This window comes from Amphibalanus amphitrite, unplaced genomic scaffold (assembly GCF_019059575.1).
Source record: "Amphibalanus amphitrite isolate SeventyFive unplaced genomic scaffold, NRLGWU_Aamphi_draft 000228F_arrow, whole genome shotgun sequence".
Lineage (NCBI taxonomy): Eukaryota > Metazoa > Arthropoda > Thecostraca > Balanomorpha > Balanidae > Amphibalanus > Amphibalanus amphitrite.
The window spans coordinates 150,002-175,777 of NW_024881723.1; the positions used below are offsets into that span (position 1 = coordinate 150,002).

At 55.9% G+C, this 25,776-nt stretch overlaps 1 protein-coding gene across 1 annotated transcript in view; it reads right to left on the minus strand.

Annotated features, from left to right (window-relative positions):
* The window catches only part of LOC122385700 (solute carrier family 12 member 4-like), an 89,292-nt gene that overhangs the window by 36,922 nt on the left and 26,594 nt on the right, over window positions 1-25,776 (minus strand). The window contains 6 exon segments of the mRNA XM_043374147.1: window positions 2,552-2,713; window positions 4,466-4,674; window positions 7,113-7,342; window positions 9,334-9,519; window positions 13,176-13,309; window positions 18,392-18,512. Coding sequence (XP_043230082.1) covers window positions 2,552-2,713; window positions 4,466-4,674; window positions 7,113-7,342; window positions 9,334-9,519; window positions 13,176-13,309; window positions 18,392-18,512 — 1,042 coding nt within the window.

A 25,776-nucleotide genomic window follows, 5' to 3' on the forward strand; every position in this document is an offset into this window, starting at 1 on the left:
TGCTTTAATCAAAGGGCTTAGCATGCACGTGTTGGGAATACATCAAAGTCAACAACTGCTGGAAATAGCAAATGAGCCTTGCTACGCCACAAATGGAATTTCATCAGCCGAACAGAAAAATCCATTCCTTTCAGCCACAATGGCAGTCTGCAGGAGCGGTCGCTGCCCCACAGACAGTGCGGAGGAAATGGCACTGCAGACCGGCCGGGCCTGCGACGGCTCTGCCCCGGTCGCTGTGCGCGGACTGGCCGCTACCTGTCGGTCACTTGTTGATCACCCAATCAATGCACGCTGGCCGGCCGGCCGGCTGACCTTTCCCAGCGGAATGTGTAATGTGTATGGACACGCCGCACCGTCCGGCCGGACCCGGTGGCACTCTGCCCGGGCCACTGTGTTCACCCACTCCCTGGGCCGGGCCGAGTCGAATCTGGTTACGTAACGCCGACGGTAATTTTCCATGACGGGCGCCGTCCAGAATCCGCGACGGCCCGACGGAATTTCCACCACCCACCAACCACCACCACCACACCCTACATACCAGCGGGGTCAGAGACGTGAGGACGGCTAACATCGCAGCTCCTGGCCATCCGTCCGTACCAGTGCAGTTGGCCACCAGACGTGAAGCCCATCCACCAGACGTGCGCTTCGTCCACCACACGTGAGCACCGTCCAGCACCCGCCGACCCTGACCACCTGTCTACACCAGCGGACGTCAGCGCCGTCCATGAGTCTGTAGAACAAGCAGGCACCACCAGACACGCGTCTCTGACGTGAGTCTGTAGAACATCTGGGCCACCCGACAAGCGTTTCGTCTGTGGATTTGTAGAACAGGAAGGTCACCAGACGTGAGCGCCGTCCGTGGGTCTGTGACTATGTTCCGCGACTGTAGATCCCAGATGTGTTCGACAGCCCTGGGAACGCCCCACGTGAACCACGACCTTCCTCCTGTCAACTGATGTCACCCACCGGAATCGCACTCAGTACTCGACACACAGCCACTGACGCCGGCCGAATCCCAGCCGCCACCGCCGTCCCCTCACGGCGCTAAATATACCCACTACAGGCGTGTGCCGAGGAGGCCCCACATGTTACATAGAGCGACAATTAGGGCAATTATAGAGCCACGCTCGACCGCCACCGCCAACACTGGCGTCAGACTGAATGGCCACGCCGGCAAATCGGCCGTGAGCGGGCCGCTTCCATTCATGGACGCGCTGACGATGACCGGCCGGTACTGTCGGCTGAGGAGCCGCCCGCGCCGGCCGGGCTGCCGCTCCGCAACGACGGAACGGGAGGAAGATATTCAGACTCTGCTGGACTATCCGATCAACGCAAAAAAAAAAACTAGAGCAGACCACTTCAGCTGACTGGACCAGCTGGAAACCGACCCGAGAGCAGCTGCTCCCTCCGGCCGACCCGGCACCGCCATTGTACCGGCGACAGCGGCGCACAAAGCCGCCTTTGTGCCGCCTTTGTCGTCCCGGCCAGAAAGGCATCCTCAGCGCGGCGCGGCACCGGCCACGCCCCGTCGCCGGCACGCGCTCGCTCGCCTCTCATCTCCGCAGCGCTGTCACCTGCGCCAATAGGAGCTGTTCGGTTGAGCGGTTCCAGGGCGGCGCTGACTGAGGACGGGTATATCAGGACAGCGGCACTCCGCCGGTCCAGCGGCGCTGGCGTCCGCTGCTGGTCCGTCCCAGCCGCCTCACAGCCGAGGGCGGGTCCGACGGCTGGCGATAGGATGGGCGCGCCGGCCGGGAGAGGCAGAGTCGAGTCCGCCGCCGCAGCCTCCCCGGCGACTCTCCGTGGGGGCGGCGGCAGAGCTCGGCCCGGCTGTTGAGCACAGCTCAGCTCGGCCCGGAGGACCGGCTCAGTCCGGAACTAACCGGATCGCTCCGGCCCGTGTCACTGGGCCGGGCCGGGCCAGCCGGGGCGGGACCCGTGCCACTGTATTCAGTCGCCGGACTGTGTGGCGGCCCACATTTCGGCAGGTCGATACAGACTGCAAATTGTTGCAAATGAGAGTTTCGCAACCGTCAGCTGGCGCCGAGCGACGCCGGTTATCGGCCGGAATGCCGTGCAGTTAAAGAACGGCCACTCGATTAATTGCGCGGTAAACAGCACTGCTCCCGCATACTGTATGAGTTATATGCATACCTTTCTAGCGTGATATTGCAGCACAACGACCTTCTGCACTTCAAAATAACAACAGGCAATGAATTGAAGAATCCTTATCATGTTCAGTTCGTTTCGCCTCGCACCCACGTAAAGTTGTCCAAGACTCCCATGCAGCCATCTTTTATAGACAACACCTTCAGCACCCCAGCTCGTAAGCCGACATCAAGGCGTAGATGGCTGCGTACTTCCGCATTCACAAACACCATGCAACACACCACTGAGTCAGACCTAGTGTGTGTGAAGACACTCGAGTCGGAGTGTAAACTAGTCGGAGGGTAAACTAGCAGGTGTGGGGAGGACACTCAGATCAATGGGACTCATTATAGAAACATGCCGCCTCTGTACATAGTGTACCACTGGCAGCAGTGCGACCCACCTGTGACGGAGGGGAAGAAGATGCCGATCAGCACGTGTAACGAGGTGGTGATGTCGGCCATGATCTGGTTGTACTCGCCCTTGCCCAGGTTCTTGGCCGCCACCGAGCTGCCGTTCTCCGTGATGTAGTTGTCTTTGCGCGGGTAGCGCGAGTACAGGTTCCCTATGAACGGAGAGGGCTACACTCAGGGGGAGATACTGGTACAGAGCGGTGTGGGGCGATTTGGTGACGTTTAGGACGGTGCAGTATGTTTGTATACCGCACCGAACCACCGCCCTGCAGTCAGTTACAGCGGCTCAATAGATCGACTTCATTTCCGCGAGCCGGTACCGACCAGCCCCTAGGAAGACGGCCATTAATCCCCACCAAAACGGTCCGCGTCTGACGGGCCGCCGTCTGACCGCCGTACCCGGGTGGTAACCGCTCGGTATCACAGCAGCAGACTATGACGGCACAGCGGCGGCCGTCCCGCGGCGGCGCCCATTACCATACGACGCTCATGGCCCTATCAAGGCCGCGCCGCCGCCCCTAAACTCCGGCAGACTCCGAGGAACGTCATAACATGACAAATTAAAAACGATAAAACCGACGGAAATAATAAACAGTTACACGCCATGGCCCGCTATTCCATCAAAAAATATGTGGAACGAGAAATTCTGTCGCCCGTACACTGGTGCGTGATTTAGGCCTGTCGGCTCGGGAACGTTATTAAAAGCGAGCACTGCAACTCATGGGGGAAATGGGTCGCGGCAGCTGCCTCCATTATGCATTTTATCCATATTTTCATTTCAAAATTTACGAAGAAATTCCAACAATCTCCATAACCCAGAAGGTTTTAAAGGAGCGAATCATTCAGCGGTTCGGCGAAAGATACCGCCAGCAGAAAGTAAATGACCCAGTCTACTAGGGTTCCCATTACCTAGCTACCAGTCTGTTCTTAGTTCACTCCCCCAGACATGGCTACTGGAACCAAGATGAGATACGAGATGAACCATATCAATCTGATCTGATATCAATATAGCTAGAAATGCGGATAATTAGCCACACTGCCTCTGACGGTTGCCACCTCGTCCTCGTTCGGATAAGCGAGACCAGATCCAGCACCCTACAGCTAGTTCTAGCTAGGTTCTAGGGAGGAGCTAGTTCCATTGTGTTTGCTACATCCAGTTCCATTGGGACCACACGTTCTGATGATGGCGGTGGTGGACGCCGTTTCTTTGGCCGTCCAACGCGTGCCTTTTTGGCAGCCACGTTGACTGCGGTGTCACACTCCGTACAGTGTTTGGCTGGGTTTCGAGCACCCTACAGTGTTTCGTGTGTTTCGAGCAGTGTTTTTGTACAGTGTTTATAGCACGCTACATGTCATCCGCCTCCCGTCACATCCATCCCTAGCTTTCACGCACTGACGTCGCATTAAGTCCAGTCACCACGCCGCGCCTCTGTCTCCGCCCCTGCCCCCATCCTCTCCACAGCGGGTCACTCACGCTGGAAGACGCCGCTGGCGATGCCCCCCCCCCCCCATCCCTCATCTCCCCCCGCTCCACTCACGCTGGAAGACGCCGCTGGCGATGCCGCCCCCCCTATCCCCCATCTCCCCCGCTCCACTCACGCTGGAAGACGCCGCTGGCGATGCCGCCCCCCCCCTATCCCCCATCTCCCCCCGCTCCACTCACGCTGGAGGTCGCCGCTGGCGATGCCCCCCCCATCCCTCATCTCCCCCCGCTCCACTCACGCTGGAAGACGCCGCTGGCGATGCCGCCCCCTATCCCTCATCTCCCCCGCTCCACTCACGCTGGAAGACGCCGCTGGCGATGCCCCCCCCTATCCCTCATCTCCCCCCGCTCCACTCACGCTGGAAGACCCCGCTGGCGATGCTGCCCCCCCCCCTCCTCATCTCCCCCCCGCTCCACTCACGCTGGAAGACGCCGCTGGCGATGCCGGCCACGCCGCGCTCGTAGTGCGTGTCGTTGTAGTGGGCCGCGAAGTAGTAGTAACAGGTGGTGAGGTTCTTCTGGTCGTAGGGCGTCTGGCAGTACTCGTCCCACAGAAACTCGGGCGAGCACGCCGCCGCCGACTTGTTGTTCTCGTTCTCCCGGAGTAACCGCTCGCCTAGTCGACACGTCCTGTGGGTTAGAACGGTGATGGGAACGCTCAGTGGAGAGGTCAGAGACGGTCCCCGGCGGCGACAGTCGGCTTCAACAGTCGATACAGGGTGGGGCAGCATAATCGGGAATAAATATCAAACGGGATTATTTGGTCATGAATTTAAAAATATAGCTCCAAGCACTATTTTAACAACATCCCATCAATCGGTCACCTTTTACCTATCCCTCATCCTATTTGACCGCCCTTCGCGTCGATGACCTTCTCAAGGCGGGTCCAAAAGCACGCGCATGCACGTGCAACCTCCTGCTTGTCCATGATCGCCCATCAGCTTCGTACCTTGCACTGAAGACCGTTTTTACTGATGATAAGTTGTTCATTAAACTTCTACCAAAAAACGCTCCATATAAAGAATTTGGTCGGATTTAAATCGGCGGAGTTGAAGGACCAGAAGTTTTTGGTTCATCTCAGGTGGAGGTGCCCTACACAATAACATGTCGTCCTCACTGCAGTACCAGCACGGACAGAGTCCTCGTAAGACGTGATCTGGACCGTCAGTGATCCTCTCTTCCGACGACTCCACGTGAGTCTGCCAGAGTGTGGATGTATTTACCAGAGGTGCTCGTTTTATCCGGGCTCGATGAAGTAGGGTGCACCACGTGCACCTCCCTTGAAGACCACCCATAGGTCCATCACCTCAACAGGATGTTTACTTTGCATGACCGCTGCAATATTCTCGATACAATCCCCTATATGGCATGCCATTCTTTTTTATCGTATTCCAGTCGGTGATAAGATTTTTGGTCGCTGAAGTTTTGAACATTGTTTCTTTTTAATATGCTTAAGAGCTTCTTCCTTATATACAAGTGAGTCATATTGTATGTCCTCTGCTAAGAGTTATTTTACGACGATTACGTTAACTTTTTGTCCTAAGTATCCCCACACAATCCTTATCGTCCGTGATAACACGTTGACCTGTCCAGCAACCTTTACGTGGAATGGCATTGTTTTAAACAAAATGTTCTTGTTTTACTCGTTTAACATTAGTGTCTATGGGCGCGCGCAAAGCACTTGGAGCACCGTCGAACTATTTTGCTGCTCTTTTCCAGGAAGTTGCATGCTCATGGATGTAGTCATGTCAGATGATGCACAACTTTTGGGCGTTTCATTGCCATGATATAATTTATCAAAATAATGCCATGCCTACTCATGACCAGAGCCCAAAAAGCATTCCCGATTATGCTGCCCCACCCTGTACAAAATACCACGGCCGGAAACAGTGAGCTAGAGACATCAGGGAGGTGACGGGGGGCCGGACCGGCCAGGTAATTAGAGCTCGATCGGTCCTAGCAAGTGCCGACACCGTACGCAGCGAGATGGGCCGGCCACTCCTATACCGACAGTGGCCGGGGTGTGTGATCACGTGACGGGCCCACTCCTACCGACAGTGGCCGGGGTGTGTGATCACGTGACGGGCCCACTCCTACCGACAGTGGCCGGGGTGTGTGATCACGTGACGGCCATCGGGTACCGGGAGCTGCTTGGGCCAGCCCCGCCCGTGATAAGTATCGCCCACCGTCCCCGGCCGGGATGGGCATTGAGTACCGCTGTATGTCCCCGGAGAGGGGTGGGTATCCCTCTAGGTCCCCGGCTCCTGTCCATCGACCGCAGCGACAGTGAGCCGCCGGACCCATCAACAATGGAGAGCGCACCGTCGACTGGCCCAGATTATTCAACGCGTTAGGCCGAATACGACCCGACTAACGACAACTGGATCATGGGCAACCGCTGGCGCTGCGGCAAGTTCAAATCGGCCCAGCATCGATACTGAGCACAGCTAAACGAGATATGGATCGCCAAGCCTATAAATGGCGAAGGCATGTCATCTAAAATCGAAATGCAATTAATTTGGGTGAGCATATACTGGCAGCAACATAGTAAACCGATGGCTGTTAGAAATGATTTACTAAGTTAGACAATCAAGAGCGATCTGGGACGGGCCCCGCCCGATCATGCATTGCATCCCTGCTGTTCACTGTTTACAGCCAAGTTGAGCCCCTCCCGTTCACCGCTGAGTTGGACCCTTCCTGTTCGCAGCCAAGTTGGACCCCTTCCGTTCACAACCGTTAACAATATTACTATTACCTGCCGTAAAAGCTGGCTGACCAGATCGCGCAAAGTACGTGGCTATAATAAATGACTGCTTCCAATATGTTAGGTACTTCTGCTTAGTGCCCATCAGCATCCATCGCCCGACACAGCATAAAATTTAATAAAGAAATCAAGTTATGCTGCTTTACAATCCACCACAAAAATCGAACACTGCGAAAAATGCTTCGGTGTAAATTAATTACATTTCATAATAAAGGAATGCACTGTCATTGGCCGCTTATGTCACCCTTCCCCTTCCCTGCCACAGCAGTACACGGCAGTCCGGACCCCCAGCACCGTCACTCACATGAGCGCGTCCGAGCCGCCGGCGTTGACGAAGATGCCCACGTAGACGGAGGCGATGCTGCCCAGCACGCAGACCAGCGCCAGCGTGGCGAAGATGTTGACGAACTTGACGCCGAAGAACACGATGGTGGCCATGCAGAAGAGCAGGACGGTACCGTAGAGCCGGAAGTTGTCGAACTTGCTCGACTCGTTTGAGATGTCACTGATGGCGATCCGCGGCTCTATGTACAGCTGAAACGGAGAGGGAACGTCAGAGGGACATGGAACAAACCGTGGGGGCGGGGCGGGGACGGGCCGTGGGGGTCGGACCATGGGGATAGACCAGGGGACGGCGTGGGATATTGGACCGTGAGGACCAGCCGTGGAGCCGTGTTAAGCGCACTGCCATTTCGATTGTGGAGGGTTTGAGAACAATATGTCTGATTACTTAGGCAGTTCTCGCGAGCGGCGCTGAATTAGACGAAATAGCCCATTGGCAGCACCCATTTGAGCGACATTGCTCTGACGACTGGGCGAATGACTTTGAATGACGCCACTTCTGTCAAATGCGCTCCGCCTAACAGCACATACTCCGTCTCCAAAGAACCAAATGTAAATATATAACCATGGCCAAGTGTTACTATCAAACAGGCCGAAAAATATTTACCAGCACGAACAACATTTCGTGGGACACATTACCACATAAGAAAATAATGTGAAGTGGCACTGTCTGGAACTCTTCTTCGTCTGAAAAGGGCATCATCCGCAGAGCGATGCTCCCGAAATTCAAAACTAAAGATAAGAGAAGTTGTCGGAATTATGAAGCATGTGAGTTATCTCGCGCTCTTTTACGCCTCATTAACCTGTCCCAGTTCCAAGGGTTTTCAATGGCTACCATCCCTCGTCAGGGCCGTTAGTTTTTAATTGGCTGCTGTAGACCTGTCCGCGCCACCCGTCCAAAAATAATATAATTAAAAGTTGCTAACTAAGCGAACCACCTGCCAGTCGGCAGAGTTACTCACCGAATTAGCTCCCGGGGACGGCGGTTTGTGGTGTAACGCTACTACAGACAGACCGTGCAACCTCAGTCTGGTCGGCGGACCGTCGGGCCGGGGCGGCAGACAGACGCTAATTATACGGAGAGGGGCGGAAAGGGTCTGGGAGGGGACATTTGGCAGGGCGCTGTGTCCAGAGAGAGGGACGGAGGGAGCCAGGGAGGGACCGTCTGACCAGGCGCCGTGTCCCAAGGGACGGGAAGAGGGGCCTAGATGCCCAGCACTATTGGCAAGCGACATTGTGTAATGAAGTGATAAAGTGAAAATATAAAAAAGGAAATACAGCAGCACTGTTTGATCCGCCAATGTTGCGTTGCATTACATAACCTGTCTTTGATAGCCTGCTACAAATAGAGCGCACTGAAAACACTCGGCCCGGCGTCGGCCCGGTGTGACAGAGCATAGATGACAGCCGGCCGCAGCTCCCCGGCCATCGCCGAACACAGCCTTCAGCCGGCCGCAGCTCTCCCGGCCATCGCCAAAAACACAGCCCGCAGCCGCTCTCCCCGACCATCGCCAAAAACAGCCGGCGGCCGGCCGCCGCGGCAGAGCGCCACGCAACTGTTTTCACACAGGAAACGGAGCGGGATGTCCAATGTAGTTCAGTCGGGTCCGACAGCTACTGAGGTGACAGGGTGACACCAGGCCGGGCGGCGGGTGTTCCGTCGTGTGCTGCTCACAGTAGCCCGTACACCTCCCATGCATTAGTGGCGCGGCGCTCGGTGTAACAGCCGTCAGACGGAGACGCTCCGAGCTAGGGCGTGTTCTGGGAAGACCTCACACGCGCAGCAGCCCATCGATTTCGGCGCCGAGGTTTCACCGCCGGCCGCAGACGGAGACAAATTACAGGGTGAGACACCAGCTGAGGCCACCTGCACAAGAGAAGTAACGGGACGGACGGCGGCTACTGGGATCACACCGGGGACCATAGACAGCCAACAGTAGACCGGGGACCAGAGATATCAGACTGGAAAACATAGACAGCTCCCAGCAGACCAGGTGAAACAGGCATCAGACCCGAAATCACAAACAGAGCTCAGACGACCGGGGACCGCAGGTAGCCCTCAGTGGATCAGATGTTACATATAGCTCCCAGTAGACCGGGACCACACACATCAGACCGACATGCTATGACTTATCCCCTACAGCAGGACCGCCCGTCCGTCCGGCAGGCGTTGGTCCACTCACCAGCAGGATCTCGATGGCGCCGATGATGTACATGGCCGAGGCGAACGTCGTGCCCAGGTAGAAGAGGATGCCGACAGCGCCGCCGAACTCGGGTCCCAGCGCGCGCGAGATCATAAAGTACGAGCCGCCACCGGGCACCACGCCGTTCGTGGCGATCGCAGACATTGAGATCGACGTGAGCATCGTCTGAAACAGACAGGGACGGGGTGGTTGGTCTGTGTCGGAACGGGCGGAACAACAGCGGGGTCAACAGGGCAGATGAACAGGCCGGCTGGCCAGTAACCGAGCACTGCACACCGGCTGACCTTACAAATGTCGACAGGTTAGGGAAACACAGAACAGTCGGAGCGGGGTCCGGTCGGTGGCTCCGATACAGCTGATTTACGTTGGCATACACTGTTTGTGTTTGCACGTCAATCTGCACCTGGACTAGTGGACTGTGCAGTGTGCATGTCCGGATGGATAACAGCAACCCTTATACCCACCCCGAAAGGCCGTGGCTCCAACAGTGGCGGTCAGGAAGACAAAATCAATGACACAGCACAACACATCAGACTACATGATCAGTGATCACTGATCTTAACTGACACAAAACAACCACCGACGCTATGCCAACATCTACTGCGACAAGTACCTTGCTACTTAGACGACAAACCGTTGGAATACTACGATCAGTGAGACAGTTTAGCCAGAAACCGCATGTCCATTCGGCCAATAAGGCAAAATAACCAACGAGTCAATAAACGACACTAAGACAGCACGGCACTGTAGACAATGGTTCATTCAGACCATACACACTTGAGACAGCGCAGCCTTTGGGACAGCGCGGCCGGCGCGCCGTGGTCGGCTTAATGGCCGAACGGCCGCCGGTGGCCATGATTACTTTGGCTCGGGCAAACACCGGCTCCCGGTGGCCACCGCGCCGGCACCGAGGCCGTCCAAACACAGAGCGTGCGGCGCCGAGCTGCGTCCAAACACAGAGCGTACGGCACCATGGCCCGTCCAAAGACAGTGCATCCGGCACCGCTGTGACCGGCGGAAGGCTTAGCGCAGCGACACCACTCCAAAGTCTACACAGAAGGACGGACAAACACAGCGCGGACGGGCTAAGACACCACTCCACACAGGACGGACAAACAGCGCGCCGGGCGCGGACGGGCTGAGACACCACTCCACACAGAAGGACGGACAAACAGCGCGCCGGGCGCGGACGGGCTGAGACACCACTCCACACAGAAGCACGGACAAACAGCGCGCCGGGCGCGGACGGGCTGAGACACCACTCCACACAGAAGGACGGACAAACAGCGCGCCGGGCGCGGACGGGCTGAGACACCACTCCACACAGAAGGACGGACAAACAGCGCGCCGGGCGCGGACGGGCTGAGACAGCACTCCACACAGATTCCGGACAAAGGACACCAGACCACTCCAGCCACGACATCAACGACAGAACATCACTTACATTCTGTCCTCGACGGGAGGACAAATAATCAAAGAATCAAATGATGTCATGAATAGCTAAATGATGCTTGACGGAGCGTTTCCCTATCTGGGGTACCACTAATGGATACGAATCGATCTGTACACATGGTCCATTAAAACGTTATATGTGCTTTCGGTGGCGCGTTATAACCGTAGGTTGAACAACCTTATTATGACCGGATGGTAGTCTTGGAATATCCGCTTGATTTACGCGCATACCGATCTTATGTAGGATATCCAGCAGCACTCCGTGATATCCATAACATCAGGATATGCCAGATATCCCTCGGTGAACCGCGCGCCCTCCGAACGGTGAGCTGGGCTCAGCCCGCGCCTTCCTCACTGAGCCCGTGTGCCCGGTTCTCGCTGTTTTGGTGCGCCGGGCACTGCTCACGGGGGTTGAGCTGTCCACTCTCGATCTATCGTCATACATCACACCACACCACACAGAACGAGTGGCGAGTGACACCCCCCACCACAGGGAACGGCTGCAACAATGCAAACGCTCTACGGCGCTGCAAGGCTCGGCCACGGTGCAGCATGACTTAATGTCTAACACAGTCTGTGCGGCACATCCAGGTCCGCGACCTTTCATTTCCCGATTGGAATGGGTGCAGATAAGAGGACCGCTGAGACGGCAGCGGACCAGCATTGGCTCAGGTTAGATTCACGCTGTCCAAACTTCAGCTCGCCGAGCTCAGAGCAGACTTTGCACGATTGGAATTGTGCTGCGAGTTTACTGTTGGGACTTAGGTCGGATTTATTGCGATACACAATCACAGGTAACAAATGCCACCGAATTCACATAGCCTTGGCAACAGGAAACCCATTCTACACCAGCAGCAAGTATCCATACCATTCCTTTTTTAAAATGGAGAGTGCATAACCGTGTTTGCGAAGTTTTATACATTTAACAGCACAGCCATCACAGGATTGTTATTTCATAATAAACAGCGGACAGCTTCATCAGCTGCAGAGCGGACTGAGTGGCATCAAACGTCCTAACACTTTCCAAGGACTGTTTCATTACTTTTTTCTCGCTCGTTTCCGTAAAAGACCCGACACCGGCTCTCAGACCTTATCACAAAGCGGGGTCCATTGAGCTGGTAAAAAATGGGACCGGCACACCTAAACTGGAGCAGCAAGAAGAGAAACGGCCTCTGCACAAATCTGGCCGCCGGGCGGAGTTAAATGCTGTGGAACGCCTCCATTAGCCGACTAACGAGTTCACCTCGCCGGTCGGCGGAACATTTCGGCTGCAGCCAGCCGGCGGCGACACTGAAAAACAGCCCGCTGGCTAGATGACGATAAATGACCGGGAGACGAGTCAGCTACCGTCGCGGCGGCGCTTCATCACCATCAGACCGGCGGCGCGGGACGGGGGGGGGGGGGGCGCCGCGTCAGTGGGAGACGGACCGGGGGGGGGGGGGGCGCCATGTCACTGGGGTCTGACCCACCACGTCAGTGGGAAACAGATCCGGCATACCGATTCACAGGATGTTGACGTTATCAACATGTCCCTGTCGAGGTAGCAGACTCCGCCATATGGTGTGGGAAAAAGACACCACGCATTGGCGCGGGGAATGTCAGAGTCAGTAGCAGTCCATCTGAGCCGTTCAGACACCGACTTGCTGAAGCGCTAACCACCGCGCCGATTACCAGCGGCCCTAATGAGCGGGGTGGCAGCTACTGAGCGCACGCTGCCGTCACCCACCACCGGAAGGTGGACGGCGGACTCTCCCCCGGTCCACTCCTGCGCGCCGCGACAAAAACGGCCTCCATCAGCAGTCCGGACGGCCGGTCCAGCGCCGAACAGGTAACAGCACGCGCCACTAATGTACTTAGCCGAGTGGGCGGCCCTGTTGCCGGGGCGCTAACGGCATTCCGCCGACGATGAGCGGCTATTAACGCCAACGCTAAACAACATCACTCATAAACGGACGCCCAGTAAATAAAAAATGCGTTGAAACTCCACTTAGCACACATGCAATAATAAGGGTATGTAAATTTCATAAGACGTTCTTTACAGATCATTCAAGCCAACCGAAGTGAAATGTGAACTTCATGATGTGATATTGAGAAGAATATCAAGAAAGGAAAATGGAGGACAACTGTTCTATTTAATTCGGCATCTTGTAGTAACTTGAATAAAATAACAAACACAGAAACAAACACGTACCTAAAACGAACTGACAAAAGAAAAACATATGGAGGACACAGAAACAGTCTCGTGTAGCCGTATACTTACCAGCGACAGCGGAGAGCATCAGCCACAGAACACACGCCACAACATACTGAAAGCTCGACACAGTGAATTTTATCTGCAGAAGCTCGCAAAGCGGCGCGGGTGAACTCACCACGCAGCAGCACATGAGGACCACCATGAAGGCCTCGAGGGCGCCGGCCGTGCCCACGATCCAGGTCAGGCGGATGAACAGGATGACACCGAAGATGTTCTGGATGCAGGGCAGGAACACGCCCAGCATCGTCCCTGCAACGAAAAAAAAAACAGCCGCAGTGACGCGTCAGCACGGTCTATTGTGGGAGACGAGAGTCTAAATCGGTAACGGCGCGAACTACAGTTGGCAACGGGTCAGTCGTCAGATAGGAATGTCATAATCCTGCGCTGGTAGCAGTACGAGCCTCAGTAACGGGACGGTCCTCAGTTATTAACGGCACGAGCACAGTCTCGAATGTTAAACGAGCAGGCAGGAGCAGGTTGTACGAGCGTTGTTACTAAGGGCCTGACTACGTTTCTGACTAATTCGCCTGATAATATAAAAAGACGCATCGATCTCGAAAATCGTGCTAGCATCTGTGACAACAATATCCTTTTGCTACTAGAACTTGAAGATCCATGTGGTCCCAAGACGCATAAGGACGGTAAATAAGTAAATTTAACGAATGCCTTCGGCTCACTTTCCAGTGTTTTTGTACTGACGCCTCCAGCTAAAAAGTGAGACACAAATCTTGGCAGAGAATATACAACAGCGCCTTTGCTCTGGAAAAGCATTTCTTCATGCTAATGAAGAACAATTCTGTATGTCTGAGAAAGCCAGCTTTTCAGTGAGACGTAGGGGATTTAGCAGCATCGCAATTAAAACAGCTCGGGACATCCTGGGCGGCGGGGACAAAGGACGCCGCCACGCTGCTGGAGGTCACCGCCGCCAGTTTTAGCTGCGGGTCGGGGGGGGGGGGGGGGCAGGCCACGCGGTTGGGAGCTAGACCGCCGTTAGAGGACGATCACGTCCGGGCGTCGGCCGTGCGTGTTGATCCGGTCCGGACGCCGCCGCCGCCGCCCGGTCCCTATTGGCGCCCATCGGTACCGCGCAGCGCCCGCTGAGCGGCACTGGGCAGGCTACAGTGAGGCCGGTACATAGAGCAACGGCATGGTGGCGCAGAGCGGCACACGGGCTAGCCTGTCTCAGTATACAGAACCAATTGGTCGAGTAAAGATGAAACCACGCTGACTTACAAATAACAGCATGACTAACATGAGTGACTGATGGGTATTTGTGTTATGAGGTTATCGGCCACCGATAACCTCATAACACAAATATGTCCTTAAATAATCAGCAACTGATGGGTATATATCCCGACATAATTAGACAAATCAATGCTTTTTTGTGTGTGTTAGGTTATTTCCAATTAAAAGCTGCAAATTGTTTAACATTTGAATGGTAAATGGATCTCGCATGCGTATTAAATGTATTCCAATCAAATCTCGAAAACTAATCCAAGTCGTCTTCGGAATTCGGTGTAAAAACATCCATTACTAGATAACGATTGATGATAGTCTGTATTAACTACCAAAACGGGAGATAGCTCTCTGTTGGACGGCAGTCAGCCTACCAAAGTTCACTGCTCCAAACAACAATGTCTCTGGAAGCCTGAAAGTGAATACTGTGACAAATAGCGAGCTCAACTTTGATGAAACCCTCGCAACGTAGCCTACAAGCGCGCCGCAGCAGCTTCATTCCGCCCTCGACAGATGGCGCTGGTAAACGGCGCCTGAATGGATACTGTGCCGCCTGGCCCGCGCGGCCGCCTGAACGGATACTGCGCCGCGTGGCCCGCGCGGCCGCCTGAACGGATACTGCGCCGCCGGGCCCGGGCGTAACTGCGCCCAGGCGCATCGGCGACCGACTCCGCTGCAGTGCGAACATGGGGTAATTGTTTGAGGAATCGGGCGGGGAACGGGATGAATGCACCTCCATACCAAAAGGCTCAACTGCCTGCCGTGCTGGACTGTGACGCTGAGTCCTGCCAGTCTTTCCACGCACAGACAGAAACAGCTCTGGCCCTGCGGGTCCTCACGGCGTCCGGAGGAGTGGCGGTGCCAGGACAGCCACACCACTTCACTGTCACGGACAGTCGTGTCTCCCTCTCTTGCAAATGCCGTGTCGCGACTTTCCGTGACTTAGACATCAGTTGATAGCCCACTGGAGACTGCCCTAACAGCGCTCTTGGATAAACGCGACCAGCTAAACACAGCAGCCACGATAGAAATGCCCAGGGACAGACCTGGTGGTTTGCATCCGGGCAGAATTGTCAGTCGCACTAAAAATAAACAAGCGCGTTGAAGAAAAACATCAAAGGGGCGGATATTCTTACATCTTGCAACGACCATCAGCTGGTTCAAATGTAGGGCAAGCGTTCCGGTCGTAGATTACACAAAAATAAAGTTAAAGAAAATGGCTTGAAGGATATGAAAATCAGAAGATATTGAATGGTTGTAGGAAGCCCAATTATGATTTTATGCATTAAAACTATAGCCGTGCCTATCACAAATCGGGCGCTAAATCAGCGGCAACAGTGCCCCAGCCGGGCTGGCGGCGTGGTGTGGGCTCCCAGGGGCGCGGCAGGGCTCAGGTGGCGGCGGATACTCGGCGCCGACAAATCGCTCCCCGCGGACCGGACCGGCGCCGGTGGCACAGGACAGCGCTGTCCGACCAGGCTGCAGCGGTGCTCGCTAAACTGCCCCCCCCCCTCCCTACCAACACCGCCTCGGAACTGGTGCCAGTCCGGTGACCCATTTCACGGATATCTCCTTGGCGGCGGTCACGGGTGTCTTCGTTAGTAGCGGTCAGCGGGAGGCACGTCTTCTATAATGACGGTCACGGGCGTCTCCTTCAGTGGCGGCCAGGGACGGCTCCTTTAGCGGAGGTCACGGGTGTCTCCTTCAGCGGTGACCACGGGTATCTCATTTAGCGGTGGCCAGGGATGTCTCCTTTAACGGAGCTCACGGGTGTCTCATTCAGCGGTGGCCACGGGTGTCTGCTTTAGCGGCGGTCACGGACGTCTTCTTTGGCGGCGCGGCGGTCGGCGGCCGGTTCATCCATCAGTCGGCGCTGCCGCCCGACCCGACCACCCCGGCCACCTGCCTCCCCGCACCACCGGCTGTCACAGACGGCAGAGCCGACCTGCCTCCCCGCACCACCGGCTGTCACAGACGGCAGAGCCGTGAAACGAGACTGGCCGCGCCGGCCGGCCGTCACTGCCACACAGCCGCATTGACCGCCCTGTCAGCCGCCATACCCGTGTGACAGCTGGAATCGACTGCAGCCGACAGGCGGAAACAGCCCCACCGTCCAGCTTCGGACACTCAGAGTGTTTTTACTTAATGTTACCTCCACTTAATAGTTTCCAATCAATTTAATTGTGTCAAGAGGATCACGCTGGCCACCGCAAAACATGATACTCAACGAGTGTTCCAGCGCGTGTCTACTTTCTCATTTCTCGCATCCCAAGGTTCTCAATCTTTAGAGAACTACTGCGACGCAATAACACTTTCCAAGAAAACAATGAAGAAAACATTTCTACGTCTGGAGCACAATTCATTCACCGACGGTCTGATTATTTTCCTTGTGGTCCATATGATACTAATGCAAACGGAATCATAGAGCGAGCGTTGCTGTTTTTGAGAAATGTCATACCTAAAATAAAACAAAGCATAAATTTTAAGAAACAGGTAAGAAAATGAGTATCAACGGCACAGGCGGGCAAATGATAGATGGCTATACTAGAAATATCAAAATTGCAGCGTACCTAACTAGTGCCTATCTAAGCAGGATCCACCTCCACTCCATTCATAAGAGACACTGCGTACCCTGCTCGTTGGTGAGCGGACAGCTCGTGTCGGGATCTGATTCCCCCTCCCAATTAGTGTTTCCGGCGCCTGCGATGGCAGAGCTCGGTCATAGCGCCGGCGGTGTGGCGGTTCGCTCGGTTCTGCCTCAGTAGTGCTGACATCATAGCTAGGTTATCATAATTACTGTGGATCTGTCAAAGAAGCCGTGCTCCTTTTGCTTTCTTACAGTAGCGACGTTTGCCGACCGTTTCTGCACCTCAGTGCTTTACCCTACTCACCCAGAGTAACAGTGATGAGGTCGCCATTCAATGCGACTCGACTGGCTCCGCGAGAGCCAGATGAGTCCACGCTCGCCGCTGCGGAGTTTTGCGCTCCCCTCACTGTCTGCACCAAGCACCTCCAAATGCAGTTCGAAATTGAACCATTAAACTTTATGGAGTCGTCATCGTTACCCAAGGGCGCTCCTCCCATGACTCCGAATTAGGTCATCAATCTAAACAAAGAGTTTATACCGACTCCAAACGATATTGTATGGCTTTCCTAGTGAGCACGCTGGGTAAGATAAGGCCATTCAATGAAAACGAATCATGTAAACGACAAGATGACCTTGGCGAAAATAAAAAAGAACGAATACATAAGGGATCGAAGCACCGTCATCAAAAGTAATATCACTAATCAAGAAAGGCGCATCTTCTTTAAGAGAAATACAAATCGACGTCTGAGACGTATCTGAAAATACAATATAAGAAATCTAGCTCGACAAATGTAAGTTCGGTGCCTAGAGTACGTCAAAATAACACAAACTCGTATGTCCCAATGACATTACAGTTTGAGCGCACATTTAGCGCATACAAATTTACATTAAATCCCAAGGAGACCAAAGCCCATCAATAAAGCCTACCTTGCACATGGCATGCCTTCATATGGCTGCCCATTCAGCAATTATAAATTTATGTATGTACCATGCAAGTTATTTGGGAGGCAATTTATAACGACATATTGCCAAGTCATGTCAAAGACGGACCATCATTTCCAGACTACCTGCACAATCAATGCAGATGCTTTAGTCGTGTAGTGGACTGAGTTTAAGACTGATTGATTGGCAATTTTCGGTACTGCAGCGGCCATAGATATTGATGCCTATCCAACGGCAAAGCATTGATTACACGTATGCTTGTAGATCAATGCTTCACAACTTGCGCTATGAGCGCATGGGGAAGAGTTTTGTAAGTAGTTGTAAGCTACGATATTTCACAGAACATATGACGCTTACACGAATGTCAACCCTTCCACTTTAGGTGGGGTCGTTTACTTGACTTCTCAACTTCTGAACGGTGGCCTCTCGATGCGACAACTGGTTCTACAAGTATTGGTTGTTACTCTAACTACTCTAGCAGCTATGCGGTCAGCGGCAGACCATTTGACACGCCCCCTCCCCCTCCCGGCCCGAGGGGACGGCCGCCGACACCCCCTTCCACTCACCGAGCTTGTTCTGCGGCCGCACCGGCTTCTGGTCGTGGTCCGTGGCCGACGGGATGATGGCGTTGTAGTTGGCCAGCGTGTGCACCATGTTGACCACGCGTGGCCGTTCCTCCAGCTCCTCCTGTAGGTCATACGGGGTCAGCGGGTCAGTCAGGGGGTCAGAGGTCAGGGTCATGTTGACCACCCGCGGTCGCTTCTCCAGCTCCTCCTGCACGTCAATAGGGGTCAGCAGGTCAGCGACGGAGGTCAGAAGGTCAGTAATGGGAGGTCAGCGGGTCAGTGAGGGTCAGTAGGGGTCAGTAGGGGTCAGCGGGTCAGCGAGGCCAGTTGGGGTCAGAGGGGTCAGAGCGTCAGATTAGCAGAGGTCGGAATATACACCTCGGCGTCAGATCAGTTGCATTTTATGGTAAAATACATTCCAACACCCAATATGCTCTTTCACCAAAGGAACAGTAACGGTCAAATCGCTCGGATCGGCTACAGTGACCGACAAGTACGTAGTCAATGAGCTTAAAATGGTTAAGTCCCAACGAGGTACCCTAAAGACGGAGATGGCCTGGGAAGTACGCACTTGCCTTAGAGGAGAGTGGAGTGCAGACTATCATTATGCTAAAGGCTCAGCAGTGGCTCCATCTATCAGTCTGGAGAGAAGATCCGACATTTGACGCGGTTGAAAGGACGCCTCACTGTGCGGTCCAAGCTGACCTCATGTAATATTTCCCACAGAATAACACTGCGGCGGCACCCGAACAGCCCATCACCAGGTGATACCACCGTCTTATCTTGCCACTAAACCGCGAAACTAGCTGACAGAGGGTGCGAAATACCCAACGAGTCCTGTCAAAAGATCGTCCCTAACCTCTGCTAATATGAGGTAGTTCATTACTGTTGTTATAGCGTAGGTATTCCACCCTGTTACAGCGTCATGCGCGCCCCACCGCGCCGCAGAACTGCAAGGGAGGTGTAACAGCCATGGTCGCGACCCATGGTGGGCATTTGGAGCTGCGTAAAAATAATCGCACTGCCTGTAATATACAGTTGCCACTTAGTCACCTGTGCTGATATGCCACTCTTAGATCCAGAGATAGTGGAGTTCGCGTTGCATCAGAACTTACGGGTTACTTTATCCCGTATGCGATTATTCAAACGAATGTTGAAGTACGCTGAAATTATGCTTTAATTTCGAGGTTAAAATAAATTAAAAGGAACATGTCACAACCTCAGAAACGCTGGCATGGGTCTTTGGCTTTTACCACACGAGCAAAATTGTGAACAACTGACGAACACGTCAAGCGAACTGGCCTCTGCGCCGTGCGTGCCGCGCGCCCCCGCGGTGATGAAGACGGGACATCAGTCGGGACATCCGGACTCGCCAACATTGTGATAAGCAATGATGATACGGCCATCCACTGCGCACAAACCACCCTGCAGCTGCGAGTTACGGACAAACTGATCCGTTCAGTCCGGTCCGTTGGTAAGTAGCGTCATAGAGATCGCAGGTAGCGCCTGCCCGCCAGTTGTCCTGTCCAATAAGCCCCGCGTCACGCAACAATCAACCGAGCGTGGTCACCCCTCCGGCTTCTGACGACGGCTTTTGCACACGACTCGGCTGCACCACCGAGGAGGCACCCCCCTCCCCCCCCCGACGGAACACAATCTGCCCCCGCAGGCGGGTCCCACGACTAAGGTGAAGGTGGTGCGCCGCCGAGTCAGCCGTGGTCAACCAGCCCGTGCCCTCTCCCAGGCCAGAGCGCGTAATACATATAGCCGCCTCCGACCGAGTGTGACCGCCAGGGTAGGTGTGTTTCCGCCTTCCGGTTCTGTGCGTTCGATCAACCGGGTCGGTGGGCGATCATCGGGGGCGGATGGGCGCCCTGCCTCCCGGCCGGACCGGACTGGAGGACACTCCTCCGTGACGAGGACACTCCTCTGTGACGAGGACGCCGCTCGGTGACGAGGACGCCGCTCGGTGACGAGGACGCCGCTCGGTGACAGCTGACGGCGGAGGAAGGCCGAGAGCGGCGGCGGCGGCGGCGGCGCGATTATTGATCGCACCGCTCAGACACGGAGGCGACACGAGTTCGGCCGGCCGCCAATCACACACGCCGCGTAACCACTGACAGACACTGCTGACAGGCACGGCGGCGGCGCCGTCGGCACTCAGGCTCAATCCTACACCACACACACTGACAGACACACACGGCAGCGGCGCCTCCCGGCACTTATTCACTCAACGCCAGCCACACACCATGAGTGAACGGTTCCGTCAATGGCAACGACATGCTCAGTAACATCCCGGTGGAAACCGGCGCCCGTGGACGATCGTCAGGGGGCGGACCTACACGACCTCCCGGTACACGACCTCCCGGTAACAACCGGCCCCGCGCATGGGATGTGACCCCCCTGCAGAAACCAGCGACTAAGGAACCGACTTCCCAGTGGAAACCGGCCCCTGTGGGACGTGACCTCCCAGTGGAAACCGCCGCCCCCGGTCCCGTATTGATCGTCCAGCACGCGACAAAAGGCCTCTCCCGGCGGCGAGCTACAAATCCTCCAGGGCTCAGCCGAAACCGGGCCGGCGTCCGACAAAAGCCGCCTCTGGCCACGGCCAGCAAAAACCCACCGAGACGCGCCACCCACTCTATACTACACGGGAAATGGGATGAAATGTTATAAAGCCCCATCTCATCAGTCATGAAAATGTCACACGTTTTTGGAAACATCTAAGAGAGCCTCAAAATGGCATAGGCGGCGGAACGGGGAGGGCACCGGGGCACCGTACCCCCCTTTGATTTTGGCATTTTAACATTAGCCCTATGGGCGTTGCATGGAAAGAATGGGACCAAAAGTCGGCAGTGCCCCCTCCCCCTTAATTGAAGGTGTTACGCCGCTACTGCAAAATGGCTCATGTAAGAGCTTAATATCAAAACCGAATTAAATCCACAACATCAAAAGAGATCTAACATGTTATAATAAGCAAAGTCAAAACCTTTTCTAAAGTAAACGACCAATCATTTCATCATTTCAAAGGGGCTTCAAACAGGCAGAGTCTCTTTTAAAGTACGTTGCTTGCAAACTTAGCTGCTAGCCAACCTGGCAAATGCTGTAAAAAAGCTGTGTCGAAAATGAATAGCCAAAACATCGAATGTATTAAAGTGAGAGAAAAGAAAAAGTTAATGGCTTTAAGTGTTAGTTTCTTTAGATTCCTTTAATTGAGAGTTTTATCGTATCTGGATATCGGCTGCGGCCGCCCGGCCGCCCGGCAGCCCGTTCCCTCCCCAGTCCGCGCCAATGATCTGGCTTTGTTCGAGACGGCCGCCGCCGGCTCCGACTGATGAATAGCCTGTAAATAAGGGCTGCCGACCTGCGCCTGCCGACGCGGCACGGTTGACCGGCGCGGTGACAGCGTTCCGACAGAATACCGATCAGCCTCGGAAACAGGCCGGCGGCTCAGAGCGGCCGGACGCCGCCCCCGGCCGCGCCGACACCGCCAACACACGGCCGGATCAGGGACAATCAAAGGTCACACCGCCGTGCCCAGCGCCGTGAGTCGGCCGAACCGGCCGGGAGTATTGACGGCACGGCCGGCCGGCCGGCACCCCGTGCCCCGGATGCAGTGCGGGCGGCGCCCGCCGTCACTGACCGCTGCTCCCTGATGGGACAGATTAGAGTGCAATTCAGCCGGCCGGCGGCCGCACAGGCAATCGGCCAAAGCCGGGCCGCTATTCCCGGCCAATTCGCTGTGATTTGACCGGGCACAGTGGGTCTCAGGCCGGGCAGACCCGGCTCTGAGCGATTGGCGCCGGCGGGCCGTGACTAGACCGAGGCAGTGCGAAACCGAAACCATCGCATATCCAGTGACCAGAGTGCATTGTGGTGGCAGTAACTATACCAAACTCCACTTTCAAGGGACTAGCTCCTAAAATTAATCTGCTTATGCTCCCGGTATGTGTTCAGCGCTGCTCAGCTGTAGCTCGTCCCCATCCAGAGGACCTCGGTCGGTCAGAGGTCCCGTCCACCGGGCAGCAGCATCGCGCGGCGGTCAAACCGGAGACCGCGGCACTGGTCGCTAGTCAGTGGTCAGTGGCACAGGAACTCCAAACTAAATTACAGTTTCTAATTAGCCATTCATAAAACAAGTTCATGGTAAAATTCGTAAAATCCACCCAAAGCCTCCCATCTCTGGCGAGGAATAAATCACATGAGTTGCCGAGCACGAGTAATTGCATAAAAGGCTACCAACACCCAGCTCATGGAACTTGGGATGGCGCCAAATGCCAAACGAGTAACCAGTAGGTGCATTTCGTAAGGAAATGTTGTCAGTTGTTCATGCTACAATAGTCTCAGTTTGTTGTGCTAGTATGAGCTAAGACAAACTTTCCTTCAATATTCTAGATTAGGAGTGAAAGGAGTGAAATTATCACTGGACGTCACGTGGGTCCCACAAAAATCTTTGAACTTTCGAAGCGGAATGTCTTAAGAAACTTCTCATCATTTCGATGAAAATGTCTCATTTGGTATGATGTCTTCAACATTGCAGTACAGAGACCACCAGTGACTAAGTCGTCACTCGTCTGTTCGCCGGCCTGGTTTCGCTCAGGTGGGCCCTCCGGTCGTCTGGAATGTCAAGGTCCCGCGCCGGCAGCGGTCGGCGGGCCACGGGTCGGCGAGATCGACCACTATTGAGCGCAAACACGCAACAAGTCGCCCGTAGACCGGTGGCGACCGGAGATCGACCTGCGACTGCAGCCCTCCGAGCGCGTCTGTACGGCGACAAACGGCACGCGTCGGACGTGCGGCACAACGGCGACCGACCGCACTGAGCAGACTGCTGATCTTAGTAGGTTCATAGAGACGGGTAGTACGAGGAGATTGCGCTAGTGGCCGACCGTTCGATCTCATTCACTTACGGGGAAATATTTGTATCTGTCAATACACAGCTGAGGAAAATCAGCTACAATGACTATGTTCATGCAGGAGTACCCTGTCGCTATATAGTATAGACTAAAGAGTATGGCCACTCATAGCGAATATGTGACACGGATCCTGCATTCAATCACAGCCTTCTCAAATGATGATATTTCAATTCAATCTAGTCACTGCGCGCTTGGATATCGGCGACACCCATCTGCTCCTGACCGCCGCCACAGGTTTCACACCAGGCATGTTGGTACACTTAATACATTCAAACTTCAGCAGTTTATCCGAAGTAGGTTCGTTAGTTCACTGCTGCCAGTTTCGAGGTAGCGCCGCCCACGCGTCCATCACAGGGCCTGGCCGGATGATTGCACCACTGAGCCCGGGTGAGCCGGCATTAGGCCGACCGCCGCCGGACGGTCGTCAACTAAGCACGTATCTGCTGGGATTGCAGCCGCGCTGGATAGAACCCGCAGTTGGAGCGGTGCTCATCACAAATTCACGCGGCGCCGACCTGCAGCCGGACTGGACTATCGGTGACCTTTCGTGCTTCCAGGATCAACCAGAGACCTGGACACACGGGACAGTTAAAGTCGACCTCTAGCCGTCCAGTGAGCACTGAGCAGTGAGCAGTGTATGACTACCACAGGTCAGATCGACCTCTCGCCCAGTGAAAGGAGAGGACTGACCCCTCGCCTGGTAAGTAGACTGAGCCGCTCCCCCGCGCGCAGCGGCTGACCCCTCCGACCCCCCGTCGGCCGGGGTCAGGGGCCGCTCGGACTGGGGTCGGTACGAGTCCGCTCTGGTACCGGGGTCCGCCGCCGTCCGCCGTCCGCCGTCCTCCGGTCCGGTGCGGACCAGCCGGCAGTGAGGGCACTGCAGGCCGGACGGTCTCCGCGGACCCCAGGCGGCAGCCGGCCCGCCGCTCTCTCACTTCCTAGTTCCTACCCTCTGCCGCCGCCGATAGCGAGAATACCATCACGGCGGCGCCAATTAGTTATCCGGCCTGCCGATACGGGCCGGAAGCGCAGCTGGTTATTAGGGCGCTCAGCACAGCCCGCCCTGACGGATGGACAGCGCCGGCACGTGCGCAGCTCCCGGCACGTGGGCCGCGTACCCGACCCATTGGCCCACTGGTGTCCGGACCTGGTGACCTCATTACTGACCCGCCCGCCCGTCCTCTCTCTCCTGCAGAGGGTGCCAGCGGCCACTGTTTGGCTCCGCGCGGCGCGGCGCCGTCGGCCGCCACTCTCCGCCGGCAGTGTTTTTACAGGTCTGTAATCCCGGGAGCGGTGCCAACCGGGCCTGTCTGACCCTCCCCGACGAACGGCGGGGAGGGCGCCCTTGGCTTAATTAGGCCTTGACCAAGAGCGCCGCGCCACGTGGCCGGGCCGACGAGCCCACGCGGTAGTCGTGACGTAACGTCGGTGCAAACAGAGCGTTATGGGGGTGCCCGGGGTAACACCACCGGCGGGGCGGGCCGCGGGGAGCGGGGCGACGGGTTATCGACTCACCGCCCGGTCCGGCGACTGGCACCGTCTAATGTGGGTCTGGCACCGTCTAATGTCGGCCTAATGCAGTCACCCGCTGACTGCATGGTGGGGTTGACCAAAGCTGGCTCATCGAATGTATGCCAACACAATGGTGATCCAATGACAGCCCAACACTGACCTAGCGGTGACCCCATTTCGATCCTGTTGTAATCCAGCGGTGACGCAATGATTCCACATGGTGACTCAAAGATGACCCAGCGGCGACCCGGTCTCTGCTCTGGCCCGCGTCCGACGAGGCTCGGCTCCGGCACCGCTCGGTGGGCCCGGCGCGGCGGCCGGCGGACGCGGTAAAAGCGGCCCAGAATAGCCGGCCGGCCATCCACGGGGCGACCGGATCGACCCAGCCGGCGGCGCGGCGGCCGTGGAGGCGGCGGAGGAGGCGCCGGCCGGCACATCCGCGGCCCGACCGGACAGAGCTGGGGCGCCGCGCGGAGCCGGAGCGGAGCCAGGGATAGTCCGGAGCTGGGACGGCACAGGGAGACGGCACCGTCCATCTCAGCAGGGCTGGAGGCGGAGCGGGCACCGGGTAACCCGGCAGGAGACGAGATAACGGCTCCCACAGCAGGCAGGAGCTCTACTTTCCAGCTAACCACCAGGCTCTGAAGTGTCTGTAAGCGACAGTACTCAAGTGGCTCCATTTCTTCCGCAATATAATTGAAATGAATAAGTGGTTGAAGAGTGAAGGGTTGTGCCTTTTTCCTCGAGCCTACATCTCGGGAGGGGAGGTGGCAGTAATGTGAGCCCGTGTGAACCCGGTCGGCGCAGGTGGCGGTTACGGCCGCTCCACCGGCTCCGACCGACCATCCAGCTGGCTCAGTGAGCGGCACCGGTCAGCTGACACGCAACAGCCGGGCGGGGGCAGGTCACGGGTGTTAGGCGGGTGGGACTGGGGGCAGGTCACGGGTGTCGGGCGAG